The sequence below is a fragment of the Arachis duranensis genome, chromosome 2, assembly GCF_000817695.3.
Source record: "Arachis duranensis cultivar V14167 chromosome 2, aradu.V14167.gnm2.J7QH, whole genome shotgun sequence".
Taxonomy (NCBI): Eukaryota; Viridiplantae; Streptophyta; class Magnoliopsida; order Fabales; family Fabaceae; genus Arachis; species Arachis duranensis.
Window position 1 is genome coordinate 43279886 of NC_029773.3, and position 14754 is coordinate 43294639.

Sequence of the window (14754 nt, forward strand, 5' to 3'; positions counted from 1 at the left end):
GAACTTCTTCTAAGACCTCCTTGGTCATGGAGGTCGGAACATACTTCAATAGAGGTGTGGATACTCCTCTTTTGTAGAGAACGTTATAAACCAGTGTATAATTTTGTGCTTCCCTTATGAGCCTCGTTTCTTCCCTTTCTGCTCTGGGAATGATATTGAATTTAGGATAGTCGATTGTGGGGGTCATCCATCCTAGGCTTTGATTGGATATGGCCACTATGTCCGACCTATCGTCTTCCTTTGCTACTGATGGTGTGTGGAGGGTTTCCTAGATCAGGCTTCTATTGTTGCTCATTGGCTTGGTGTTGGCTAATTTAGAGAGGGCATCAACTCGGATATTGAACTCCTGAATTTATGTCGGACCCCTCTTTCCAATAACTGAGCTAATTGTTCTTGTGCTTCTTCTAGAAACTTCTTTATGTTGGGATCTTTAGCATGATAAGTCTCGTTGACTTGGGAGGTGATTACTTGAGAATCACTAAATACTATTAATTTTTCTACCCCGACCTCCTTAGCCAGTTTCAAGCCAGTAAGTAATGCTTTATATTCTGCTTGGTTGTTAGAAGGAGGGAACTCAAACTTTAACGATAATCCAATCCAAGTTCCTTATTCATTTTTCAGAATAAGTCCTGCTCCACTTCTAACTTTATTGGATGATCCATCCACATAGATACTCCAAGTTGTATGATTTTCTTGACCTTCAGTGTATTCGGCCAAAAAGTTGCCCAAAATAGTGGGATTTCATTACTGTCCAAGTATCATACCTTAAGTTGAATTCAGAAAACTATATGGCCCATTGTAGCATCTTTCTTACAATGTCTGTCTTCAGTAGAATATGCTTCATGGGTTGATTAGTTCGGACCTTTATAGTGTCAGCTTGGAAATAAGGTCGGAGCCTTCTAGAAGTGATGATAAGGGCATATGCTTCATGGGTTGATTAGTTCTACCCCTTGCAAAGCTTTGCTTACAAAGTAGATGAGTTGTTGTCTGTGTTTATCTTCTTAGACCAAAGCTGAGGCTACAGCCCGGCTTGTAACTGCTAGGTAGAAAATGAGCTTTTCTCTTAGGATAGGTCGGGTAAGGATTGGAGGTTGGCTCAGAAATATTTTAAATTTTTGGAAGGCTTATTCACATTCATAAGTCCATTCAAATTGCTTCCCTATTTTTAGTATTGAGAACAAGGATAGAGACTTCAGGACTAATCTTGGTAGGAACCTGGATAAAGCTGCCAACCTTCCATTTAGTTGTTTAACTTCCTTCAGGCAAGTCAGGCTTTTCATTTCTAGTACCGATGTGCATTTGTCCGCGTTGGCCTCAATACCTCTTTGAGTGAGCATGAAGCCTAAGAACTTCTCAGCCTCCACTACAAAGGTGCACTTTGAAAGATTAAGCCACATCCTGTGCTTTATTATTGTGGTAAATACCTAGACAAGGTCGGACATGAGATTGAGGTCGTCTCTGGGTTTGACAAGCATATCGTCTACATATACTTCCATCCATTTTCTAAGATGACATGAAAATACCTTGTTCACCAATCGTTGATACGTGGTCTCATCATTTTTCAATCCAAAAGGCATTACTATATAACAACAATTAGCCTTTGGAGTGATGAAAGAGGTTTTCTCTTGGTCCGACTTATACATCGGAATTTGGTTGTAACCCAAATATTCATCCATGAAAGAAAGATATCTATACCCTGAAGCTGAGTCAACCAAGGCATCAATGCTTGAAAGAGGATATGGATCCATGGGAGAAGCTTTGTTGAAGTCGATGTAATCAACACACATCCTCCATTTTCCATTTTACTTTTTCACGAGGATCACAATAACCAACGACGAAGAGTTTTTTACCTCCCTTATAAGCCTAGCTTCTAGTAAAGCTTGCACATACTCTTCTACGACTTGTGTTCTTTTAGGACCAAGTTTTTGCCGCTTTTGCCAAATAGGTCAGGAGCCTAAATAAACGGCGAGCTTGTGACTCATGCGGTTGGGGACAACGGCAGGCATGTCGGAGGTTTTCCAAGCAAAGAGGCCAGAGTTTCTTTGTAAGAGCTCAATGAGATTTGCCTTTAAATCTTCATCCAAGTTGGCTCCTATACTTGTCTTTTTGGTCTGATCTCCGACTTGAACCTTTTCAACCTTTCCTTCAGGTTGTGAACGTAGCTCTTCTCGTACTTAGACACCACCGAGTTCAATGGTGTTGAATTCCGTACCTTTTGTACTGTCCCTTAAGTTGAGGCTTTCATTGTAACACTTTCATGCTAGCTTTTGATCTCCTTTTATTGTAGCAATTTCCTCTGTAGTTCAGAATTTCGTGCATAGATGAGGTGTTGAAATGACTGTAACTAGTCGGTTCAAGGTGGTCCGACCTATCAAAACATTGTAGGCTACTGCCACGTCAACCACAATGTAGTCAATGCTTAAGGTCCTTGATTTCATGCCTTTAACAAAAGTGGTATATAATGAGATGAAACGAAGAGGTCGGATAAGCGTATCTCCTAACCCAAAAGGGTTGTTTGGATAAGTCTTTAGATCATTTTCTTCTAACCTGAGTTTGTCAAAAGCGGGCTTGAAAAGTATGTCGGCCGAACTCCCTTAGTCCACCAAATTCTATGGAGGTTTGCATTGGAATTGATCATTGCAATTACCATGGGATCGTCGTGACTAGGTGTCACTCCTTGTGCATCTTCTTTGGTGAATGAGATTGTGGGTAGATCGGGAACTTCATTGTCTTCCACGACTTGATATACTTCCTTAAGATGTCATTTGTGTGAGGACTTAGTAACTCCCCCTCCTGCAAACCCTTAACTAATCATGTGTATATGCCTATCAGGAGTTTGTGGTGGTTGATCTCGCCGAATTCCACCTTCATCGTCTCTTTTCCTTTTGCCTGGATCGCCTGACCTTTCAGCGAGGTATCTTTCTAACCGACCTTCGCTGGCTAACTTTTTGATAACATTTTTAGACCATAATAGTCATTGGTAGAATGCACATATAATTTGTGATACTCGCAGTATTCCGTCTGACTTCTAGCCTTTTTGTAGATATCAACCAGAAAAACTCGGACTAGGGTGTAGTTGTGACAACATTTCTGAGTTGTATTCCTCATTTTTCTTTGCCTCCTTATCTTTATCCCAAGCTTGGTAGGAAAGGTTTTGCCTCGGTACTAGATCTCTAAGTCGGGAGCTCTCCTCCATGTTGATATACTTCTCTGTCCGTTCTTGTACTTCACATAAAGAAGTCGGGTGCCACTTTGATTTGGATTGAGAGATTGATCCTTCTCTAAGGCCACTAACTAACCCTATTATTATTGCTTTAGGAGGAAAATTCTGTATTTCTATGTAGGCTTTGTTGAACTTTTTCATATAAGCTTGGAGGGTCTCTTCGACTTCTTGCTTTACCCCTAAGAAACTTGGAGCATGTTTGGTTTTCTCCTTCTGAATTGAAAAGCGAGTAAGAAACTTCCTGGCCAAGTTATGAAAGCAAGTCACCGACCTGGGTGGTAAGCTATCACACTTTCATTTTTGCTTTGGTTAAGGTTGTCGGAAAAGCCTTGCAACGAGCCGCGTCAAATATGTCGGCCAAATACATCATACTTTTGAAATTGTTGAGATGATGTCTTGGGTCGGTTGTGCCATCATAGAGATTTATGTTGGGGCTTTTAAATCACTTGGAACCCTAGCCTACATGATCTCTTTTATAAAGGAATCTTCTCCCCCAAAAGGGCTTTCTTCTTGTTCATTGTTGGTCCGAGTTTGTATATCAGCTTCTATTTTTAGAAGCTTTTCCTCGAGTTCTCTCCTGCGTCGTACCTCCCTTCACAGATTTTTTTTAGCTTTTCTTTTCGCTTGATCTCTTGTTTGAGTTACTTTAATCAGCCTTGATGTTCGTGTATGAGTACCATGATCTAGGTTGGATGTGGGGACACTTCGTTCTCAAGTGGATGTACCTCTTACTGTAATCATCAGGTCTGAGGATTTTGTGATATTCCTTCCCCATTAGGATTACTTGATCCTTGTTGTCGTGGGGTATCACAAGGGCTCGATCATCATTATGAGGTTATGGCTCGGACTCGATGCAGTGCATCCGTCTTTAAATTGCTCGTCCACCATAGTGGTGTGTAGACTTCCAGGTTCCCTGCAACAGCGCCAATGTTCCGAGGGTTACCTGAAACGGTGATTTGGACCTAAACATGAGGTTCAAAATCCTTCTAAGGCAGCGTCCAACTTGTATTGAAATCGAAGTGCCGCCGTCCAAGTTCTTCACGAGGATGTGGGGGATGGTACTTGCAAGAGACTCCAATTCTTAAGTTAGCAGGGGGTTTAAGCAGGCCTTTTAGTAGAATGGCTGTGAATATCCCTAAGGGTTTTAGTGTATTTATAATAGAATCAATAACCACCTTTTAGTGTAGTTTCACCTTTGATGGTGGATAATTGTTTTCTTTTTCTAGGGAAGTTTGTTGAGATCTCCCTTCTAGAGAGATAAGAGATATCTAAAGAAGTAGTTACTTATTTAGATAAGTAAGGACTAAGGATGAATTCCCGTCATCGCGCCTTACCTTTATGAGGTCAGGTAGGAGTAGATAAGACCACCTTCTTTGGGTGGGCTTTATTTCTTTTGGGCCTCGGTTCATTTTGGATCAAGGTATGAACAATTATCTTTTCACAAGTCAAAATATATTTGTAAATAAGTTTTATTTTATCAAATATGCTTAATAAAAAATTTATAATTTTATCATATACTAATAAACACCTCACCAAAAGCTAATCCATTCTCGGTTGTGTATAATATTTTTTTTTTATTTCTCACGGTATCCCCCAACTCAACAAGTCAAAGACTAATCTGTCGTTGTACTAAGCTCCATTTAATGATTTGCCGTTGGCCAATGGATTGCTGCATGCATAAGGCAAGATTACTCCCGACACTTGCTTAAACGAACTATTAAACTAACCACTAGACCAACCCAATTTGATTCGATTGTGTATAATGTAAGTATCAATAAGTCTCCAATTTCTTTTAAATTAATATAAAAAATATAAAATAAATTAGTCTGAGACAAATAACACTAATTTTCTATATAAAAAAAAAAGACAATTAATCTAAAAATTATTACAAAACAAATTAGTCTACATTAAAAAGAATCACTTTCCGCTTCCAACGAAACAGCTCGTATTTGCATTTTGAGAAATAACGGCCTTACCAGCAACTTGACAGGTCACGCTGTTCTGTTAGTTGTTAATGGCGTAAGCTGCAAAAAGGGGTTTGCAGTTGGCTGAGTTTTTCTCCATAGCTGGACGGCAGGATCACATCTTTTAATCCTGTCATACGCATACCAAAAAAACTAACATAAATTGCATTTGGAAGACTTGATTGAACACAAATTGGATCACAGAAGCATGTTTTATATTTGCCAGTTACAACACAAATTGCATTCAATAGGTTGCATTCTTATTACAAGATTTTATTCATTTGAACAATCACATACATGCTATAACCTCGGTTTCTATCATAACACAAATGATTATACTATAAGAAATACGATCTGTAAATATTTTTGCTACTTGCAGTCCCTAGCAGCTGAGTTACTTGCACTGTTCAGTTCCATGTGCACACCCGGTTCCATTTCCAGTCATCTATACTGAAAATACTGCATCGTTGCCATTCTCCTCACTGCCAAAACATTTAAAAAAAATAAGTGAAACGCTAAAAATCGTGCTTTCCAGAAACCCAGGTAAGAGGATTTAAAGAAATATATTGCAATATGTTCCACAAAAAACTCTAACCTTATTTATTCCTTAATCATGATGGCTGCATTTGTTTTCAAGGACAAGACATTAAGATATGCATATCGAGACACAAATAAGTTTGGAACGAGAGACAAGCGCAACATACTATGTCCTTGGACGATAAAATAGAGTATTGTGTACTTCCAAACAAGAGACATTAATTAAAAACAAAAAAGTTCCCCTTATTATCCTTATCAAAATTTTATATCCACATTTATATGATCCTAATTTTTCTCTTCAACACACACAGATCGTCCATCTTCACCTTCCTCCACTGTTCAAGGCTAGATTGGCAGTGGACACGAATGAAGATTGGATGATGGCAGTGGCCACTGAGAGGAGTTGTGACTGAAGGGGGTCGATCTTGGCTTCCACGTTGGCCACAGAAGAGTTCCAGATCTGATTCGTCTTTTCTGCGACACTCGGGAGCGATGGCGTTGTTTCCTCTATGAGCATTGACAACATCTCCTTGTTTGCTTCTTATTTCTTAATCTATGTCTTCTCAGGCTTCGTCGTCTTCATCTTTCTTTCCATCCCCGACCCCTCAGCCATCAGCCCTGTCTTTGTTTCACCCTGAAATTTATCTTCTTGTTTTCTTTTTTTTTTTAATGTTGAAGTAGTTATAGTTGGTGATTGTTTGTTTTAGTTGATGTTTCATAAGGATGGTGGCAGTGGTAGTGGATGGTGGAGAATGCAGATGGTGAGAATGTTAGAGGAAGATGACAAGGGTAAAAAAGACTTCTAATATTTTGTTCTGTATTTGTATTTAAATTATTGCCAAACAAAACACAAAGAAACTAATTTTTGTGTCTCTATGTTCTTGTCTGAGTGTCTAATGCCTCAATATCTCTCAATGAAATGCAGCAGAAAATAAAACCACAAAATTTACTCGTTAGACCTAGAAGTTCTAGAAGATGACTTTCAACAAATAGTTTAAACTTTAAAACATGAAACTAATGGATTAATGACACGAAAAAATTTAAACAAAATCAGTTTCATGCATGTAAAACAAATTCTAGGACAGAGGTGAAGAATAACTGATGTGGTAAATAGATTTGATTTCAGGTGAAATGATATATAGCCTATGGATTTATGTTGGGATATAGAAAACTTTATTTTGTGTACTAATTGACGCTCGGCCAGTAAACAGAAGAAAGAAGAAACAGAAAGCCTGCTGGTTTGGTATATTACTATTTATCATTTTAATATTTCCGTGTCAAAAAAAAAATTGTTTTAATGCTTTGATTTTACAAAATACAATGCTTAGTGGAGAGCAGAGGTTGGCATACCATTAAAGATTTGGTTGTGACATGGAACATATTGTATCATACTTATTATGCATGGAACTCCACTGACGGCCTCACAATGTTGAGCTGCAGTTCCCTCATTATAGCCTGTAGTTTTCATTTGATTGTGGCCTTGGGACAGTTTGGTAATTTGATTTTACGTTCTGAATTAGTTTATATAACAAAGAAATGGCATAAAATCAGTAATCAAAAGAGATGAATGAACAAATTAAAAGTGCTATAAAAATAATAATAGTTGTTAAGATTAAATGGTTACTCAGCAGATATATTAGAGTAACTAGACAAAAGAGAAAAGATAATATATTACTTGTGTGTGTTCCAAGAGAGAACACCAACATATATAGAAGAGAGTAACAAATGTAGAGTACCTACTCAACTACTCTCTATAATGCACCATCTAAACTAATAACCACTATATATTATCTAATAATTAATAACCACTACTCAACTCCTTCTCATATTTCAACACTTTGCCTCGAGCTGAAAAACAAAATATGACGAAGACTAGGACTCTAAAGAAGTGTCAACGGGGCCTGCTTGGATGGCTGAAGATGTACCAGGAACAGCTGGGACTGTCATGGACTTACAAAGCCTAACTGGTACCAAGAACAGCCTGGGCCAGTAGGGAACCTAGGACGGTGACTTGGTTTCAACAATCATGATCTTTCAAGGAGGCCATAAAGAGCAGATAATTGGTAAATTACTAAGTGAATAACAAATATCACCATTGGTAAGATTCACAATAAGAAGTTGTAAGAAAAATACAATCCAATAGATACCACACTTTGCCATGAGGAAGCAGAGAAAATCAAGGAGATCTGAAGTGAATTACATAATACCAAGGCCTACAGAAGGTGTATAGGCAAACTCCATAGCACTGAAATCGAGTTTATAATTGAAGAGAGACACACTGATGCATGCAAAAGATACTAGTGAATACCTCAAAATAGACGGCATCCAAGGGTAAAATTGGAAATGCAGAAAATGCAAGAGAAGAAAATTGGTTGGATGAGAAAAAACAAGACCAGATCCGCAAAGAGCCAGCGAGGTGAACACAACAGTGTGACCTGTGGTGGAAAACAACAGCCAAAGCTGCAACCTGCACCTGCAAAAGCTGCAGTGGTGACTGGATGTCCAAGGGAGAAAACAGCACGTGGAACCACGTGAAGCTTCAAGGGCAACAGTGTTGTCTGGACAGGTGGTCAGAAGGTCGAAATCGTTTCTGAAGGTGGTCAGAAGGTGTTTTTTGGTTGCTTGAAACAAAAGAACACATCAGAGGACATTCTATTAAGAGGAAGGACACTCGATTAGATGGAATTTTAAAATAAAGAACATCCTTTAAATTAAAAAGGAGTAGATTGTTTCTGGTGATGCACAACAGCAGAAGTGGCAGAAACAACTCGAGTTTCTCGCATTGACGAAAATAGGACAGTGAAGTAATAACTAATACTGTCATCTATTAAACACAACATTCTCACCATTAGTGCAATGATCTACTCTGGTGTTGGCTCTGTGGTAGGATTAGTAACACACACATTACATTTGTAAGCAACTCTGCTGAGTCGGCATAGGGATTAGAGAGTGAGGTGTGTGAAAGGCTTATGTAGGAAACGGGTGCGTGTGAACAGGGAGACTAGAATTTGGTGTTGGACTCTTGGGGGAAACTAGAGACTCTCAAACACTCAGAATCGAGCAATTTTCCTTTCAAGGCTACTGCTAAGCTGTGTTATCTACCTCTCTTTCTCTTGGGATTTCCCACTGGAGTCAAATTGAGATTATTAATAATAGTCTTCAATTTATTGTTTCTTCTTTCTGTCACCACCCCAACTATCTAACATTAACCCCTTTCTTGTCCTCGTCCTCTTACTCCCATTCAATATCTTCTTCCTCCTCTTCCTTCAATATCTACCATTAACCTCTTTCTCTTCTTTCTTGTCCTCCTCTTCCTCCTCCTCCTCCTCCTCATTTTATTTGGAAAGAGAAACTCACGAATCTTAATCACCACTCTAACACTCTCTCCTACTTCATATTATAGCTTATGAGCTTAGGGCTTGTTTGGGTGAACTTCTAAGAAAATATCTTTTTTCGAGTTATCTTTTTTTAAAAGATCTTGTGCAAAAGTAAAAGTAATTTCATGTTTAGATATCTCATGCAAAAAAATCTTTTTATTTATCAATTATGTTTGGGTATAACAATATAAAAGTACTTTTATTTATTTATTATGTAAAAAACATCTTTTTTTTAAGGAAAAAATATCTTTTAGAAAAAGATGTAAATTGTAACTTCTCAAAAAAGATATTTTTTTTTCTAGTGCTTTTACTTTTACTACTAAAAATTTGCCAAACACGCTAAAAAATAAAAAAAAATATTTTTCATTAAAAAAATATCTTTCTTTATCAAGATAAATGGCACCCAAACAAGCACTTAACCAACCTACAATTTGCATAGCATGCCAACATTCATATTATGTCTCTCTTCCCCAAAGGATTACAGATTTTCCTAATTAAACTAAGCTCTATGTTATAATAACAAACCAAATGGAAATAGAAAAGCAATCCATCTAGTGTACCTCCAATAATGTTATATAATAGAAATCCTCCATATGCTGCATAAGGGCAGTCCCATCTCTGATTGAGCGGAATATATTTATTTCAGTTTGTAACAACTTCTCAATAAGCTCCTTCTCACCCTTCATCTGGAAGGAACAAAGTTGTCAGTAATGAAAAAAAAAATTACAGAAATCTAAAACAATTAAAACGGGAAGCTTTAAATTATTTGGAAGAATTCTCAATTAAAGTGAATGTCAATCGGGTGAAATCCAAAGCAAACATGGTACAGTAGGATTAAGATTTCTTGTTTTTGGAGTGTGTATGCTCCAAATCCCAAAATTGCGTTACTATGCATCGTATTTTGTCCAGACAAAAATAACAAGTAATTTGTTGCAAATCTAACAATCATCACCAACAATACTAATTACTAAAACACTCATAGCAAATCCAGATACAAGTTACAATATTAGTGACAAACATTACACACAATGTCTTGATATTAAAATTTAAAATAGAGAACAAATATTTAATATCCAAAAGCTTAAAATCCAATTAGAATGCTCCAAGTCCAAGGCAAGCCAAAGCAATGATATTGAGAAACAATGGATTAAGTATGAACAGCTCCTTGACCTTTTCCTCCAAATAAATGTTGGGAATCATCAGAAAATGTATTCATCTTTATGGAAATTCGGTTCCCACTTGACCTCGAGATACAAGAATAAATTGTGGAAAGGGAAATCATGCCCCCCTATTGCAGTTGACTAGTTGAGCATATTTAATATGTTGTAATAAGGTGTAACCATGCATGAGAGTTGTGACAGTTGTATGTAAACAATTTAAATATTAGTAGAAAAATAGGAAGAAACGTACAAATTCACTGACTATAATATCTGGTGTTGACTCCCCAAGAACATCACCTGCATAACCATCTCCCAAAATATCTTTGTTTTCCTGGAAAGCACGCACTAAATAAATAACTAACAATGAAGTGCCAACTTCCTAGGCAATCTATCAGTAAGATAGAGGCACCAGAAAGAGTCGAAGTGTAAATTTCAATGAATAATATTCTGTGCTATCATGATCTCGATAAGAGCAAAAGTTGCATCATACAAAGGATTCAACAGTGCCACCGTAACATGATATAAATAAATAGCAAAAGCAATCGCAGGGAATTCCTTTAGAAATAAGTAATTTATTCCAAATAACATTCCAACATCTTACTAAAATTAAATGCAGTAAAACAGATTTCAGAATCTTACCAAGATCCTGAAAATAGGATTGTTATGGAAATTCCTAGAAGTTATTAGTATGGCAAATAAAGGTGGATTTGTATTAGCACTAAGGAAGTTCGTACATCCCATATGCATTTTTCATGTGTCTTACAAATTGGGCTTTAGAGGTTGTCTGAACAGCCAGTTCTGTCGGTATCATAGTATTATAAGGGCAGACAAAAGTGGAAATGATTGTATCTTTAGGCAAATTCAGGTACCAATTAAAATGTATTTTGTATACAGATCAATTGGAAAATGAGCATAATTGATAAGGACAAAAAATATATCATATTTTTCCAACCTATGTAATATGAAATAAGTAGAGGAGATTTGGACCATTTTTTGAAAACTTAACCATTTATTTGGTTAATGATGCTCTCAATTTGCTATTGAGCACCCACTTGCAGACTAAATTTATTACTTGAAAGCCCACCTATTTCTGAACTAACAATAGTTGCAAGGAACACGTTGCAGTCATTTCTCAGAAATATTAAAAGCAACACGACATATGAAGTGGTCAAGTGAGATCCATGTGTGAACTATCTCACTGCAGATGTGATATATAATAGAATGCAAGTTGTCGTTTGATCTATGTAACGAACCCCACTTAGTGAATTAAGACTTTGTTGTTTTTGTCATTGCAATAAAAGTAAGCGGTTAAATCAATGCTCATTAAAGATGCCAAATAGTATATTGGGCTGGTACTAAACTAAGCACTCACCAGTGCATTTCTTAAAGCCCCTGGAGCAAGATATACAGGTTGAGCAACATGACAATATCCCATTAGCCGGGGTACAGTAGGTATAATATCTCTGTGGTTCACAACTCGCCAGCTATCTTTAACTTTCTGCAAATTGAAAGGCAAATTGCTAAGTGTTCTACAAAAGTACACAAACAAACAAATCTATGGTTATGAATCAAATGGCAAATTAAAAGAAACATGGACTCGGAGTGGAAGATGATATACGCTTTGCAATGACCCTTCACATGCTTAGCTGACTTTAAAATTTGGAGGTCTTATTTATATCTTCTCTACTAAATCAGATGGTGTAAGAATGGGTTTTGATTTTGGTATAGGAAAACTAAAATTGGTTAAGAAATTGAACCAAAAAATATGAAAATTGTAATAGTAATAAAGTAATAATTTGGAATTTTACCAAACTCTTACTCAGTCATTTCATTCCAGCATTCCAATTTACTTATCCTTGTTCTGTATGACTGTATCCATGTGGGTGTGGCCAACACCATTCAAAGATCATGAGGGACTTTCTTCAGTGTGGTGCTTTCAAAACAAATAGTAATTACTTAGTGAACCGAGAAGTTTCTTGTCCTATAAAAGGTGAGTTGGGTCTCAGAAATTGTGTCTAGCGCGTTGCTTTTGTATCAAAAATTGGTGCTTCCTTCAGGATCTTGCTCTCTATGGCATTAGTTATCAAAAGTATGGTTTGGACAGGAATGGTTGGGATGCTAATACATCTATGCTACTCATTTTAGCCCCTAGAAATTAATTTCTAGTGGTTTTGCCACGTTCAATCTTTTGCTTCCTATGAAAGAAGAGGATGAATCTCATTTTCTATTTGCTGAGGACCGATTGTCGTTGTTATTTGACCTTCCCCCATCTTTATTACCTATCCTCTTTAAAAAACTATCAAATCAAGGATTTCTATTCTATACAGGGTTCTTCTCATTCTTATACGTGGGACTTCCATTTTTTTTCCAAACCTAGGGCATAGAATCCTCTTAGTTAGACACTCTCTTGGTTCTACTTGATAAAGCTCCAAGTTAGGAACTCTCTTGGGTCTGCTTGACAAAGCTCCATAGTCTTCTAACCTTAATAAGAGATTGTGGCTGCTTGATATATCATATATCTGGTCTGCAAACATGTAATCACAATTCCAATTTCAATCTCAATCCTCAACCACATCCCCTTGCCACCTTGATAAACCTATATGGAAATCTACTCATCTAAAGTCAAATTCTTCATTTTGACTATTGTGCTTATCAGGATTAACACGTGATAATTTGTAGGTTAGAAGAACATACAAGGCCATTTCCCCTATCATCTGTTTTTGCACTGCCCTATCGCTGTTTCTTCATGGAATTCTTTGTTTGGTGTCTTTGGTGAACCTTGGGTGTGCCCACATCTTTAGATCAGTTGCTATTGACAACATTTGCAGAATTTAGGAGAACAAAAAAGAAAAGCAAAATCTTTGTGCAATGTGCAGTATATGGCACTATCTGGAGCATTTGGCAGGAGCATAATTTACACATCTTTAAATTTTCAGGAAAAGTTGTTGTATGGGATAGAAATAGGTGTCAAGCATCTATGCGGTGTGAAGGAGATGGTCTCTTTACAGGACTTTCCCTCTCAGACTTGTTGAGAGATTGGAATGCCATGGTTTACTAATGATTTGGTTTTCTGTATTTTTCTTCTTGTTGGGAGGATAACTTTTCTTCTGCTTCTTCATGAAATTCTGTTTTTATCCACAAAAATAAAAAAAGAAATTACAAATTTCATGAGCATTCATTTTGTAGCGAGAATGGATGTTTGATAAAACCAACAAAAAGAATCAATCATTTGTTTCTGAATATACTGGGTTCTCAGGAAAGTCTTACTATAAAACAAATGGCAAAGAAAAAGATGGCAATGAATACCACACCACAGTCTAAGCCCCTTCCCAGAAGGCCTAGGAAGATATACGATACTAGATGAGCTACACTACAGCAGAATTGCATAAGATAATACTAGTTCAGTGCTGACTGTAACTTAGTAGGACCCGATGCATCGCCACAAGTTGCAAACATCAAGCCACTGTTTTCAGAGAAGTTGCTGCATAAGATAATAATTATGCACATAATTTGCAGTATCTGATTTCCTTCCTTCAACTTATAAAACCAGTCCATTATTTACGGACACTCGGTTCAACATTAAAAGCAAGACAATGGAAACAACACCAATAAAATAATTATTAAATTTTCTGACCTCATTGTAAACTTCTGCAAATCTTTTATTACCGACTCTCGGAGATCCAAAGTTGTACATAGTAATAGAAATTGCTCCTCGCCTGGTACGTAGAAAGTTAGATACTTTACACAATAGGCATGGTTAATTTTGTTGATACTAGAAAAATAATCTCACCTAGAAAGTTCAAAACTTGAATGCATTCTAAAAGGAATTTATGGTAAGTTGAATATCAAGATATGTTGCCTTCAACAGCCATGTTTACAAAGATATGCAACAACTATACAACCCTCCAGGCTCCAAAATGTAATTATCAATACTATAGATGTAATTTTATATGCACAGTTTATTGTGTTTAACAGAATTGTTCTACATATAACAACAGAGAACATTGGTATTTGCTCTCCAAATTGAATCATGGGTATGTATGGATCAAATAAGATCTACATATTTTCTTAGGCATAGCAAACAATTAGAAATAGGCATAGTGGACAAAATCAACACGATATTTATTTGAGGAAACAAATGTGTTTGTTCTAACAGTATCTCCAACCTAGAAAAAGAGGTTAACCAAGCCAGATGAGTTGACATAGCCAATCCATGAACATCGATAACAGGGTTGGGTTTGTGTTTCAAAAATTTCATGAAAGTACGAAAACCTTTCAGCACATCAAGAGAAACTAAGCATGAACTGACATATCAATTGCAAAAACTATACCACTAGAGAATATTTTAAAAGAATATTAATTCTGGTTAAAAGTCAATCTCAGCATGAACAATGTTTTGGCTTTTTTTTCAATACTATTCTTTTTAAAACTTTTAACAAAATGCCACCCTTTTTCATCGTTGCACCTTGTAATTCTTTTTTTTTTTTTTTACC

At 36.7% G+C, this 14754-nt stretch overlaps 1 protein-coding gene across 1 annotated transcript in view; it reads right to left on the bottom strand.

The window, feature by feature from the left end:
• Positions 1–5107: 5107 nt before the first annotated feature.
• Positions 5108–14754, bottom strand: part of LOC107474267 (uncharacterized) — a gene marked incomplete in the record, with an annotated part of 22964 nt that continues 13317 nt past the window's right edge. Inside the window, 6 exon segments of the mRNA XM_052257813.1 lie at positions 5108–5669; positions 7075–7235; positions 9662–9787; positions 10512–10592; positions 11634–11759; positions 13896–13977. Of these exon segments, the coding sequence (XP_052113773.1) occupies positions 7173–7235; positions 9662–9787; positions 10512–10592; positions 11634–11759; positions 13896–13977 (478 nt within the window).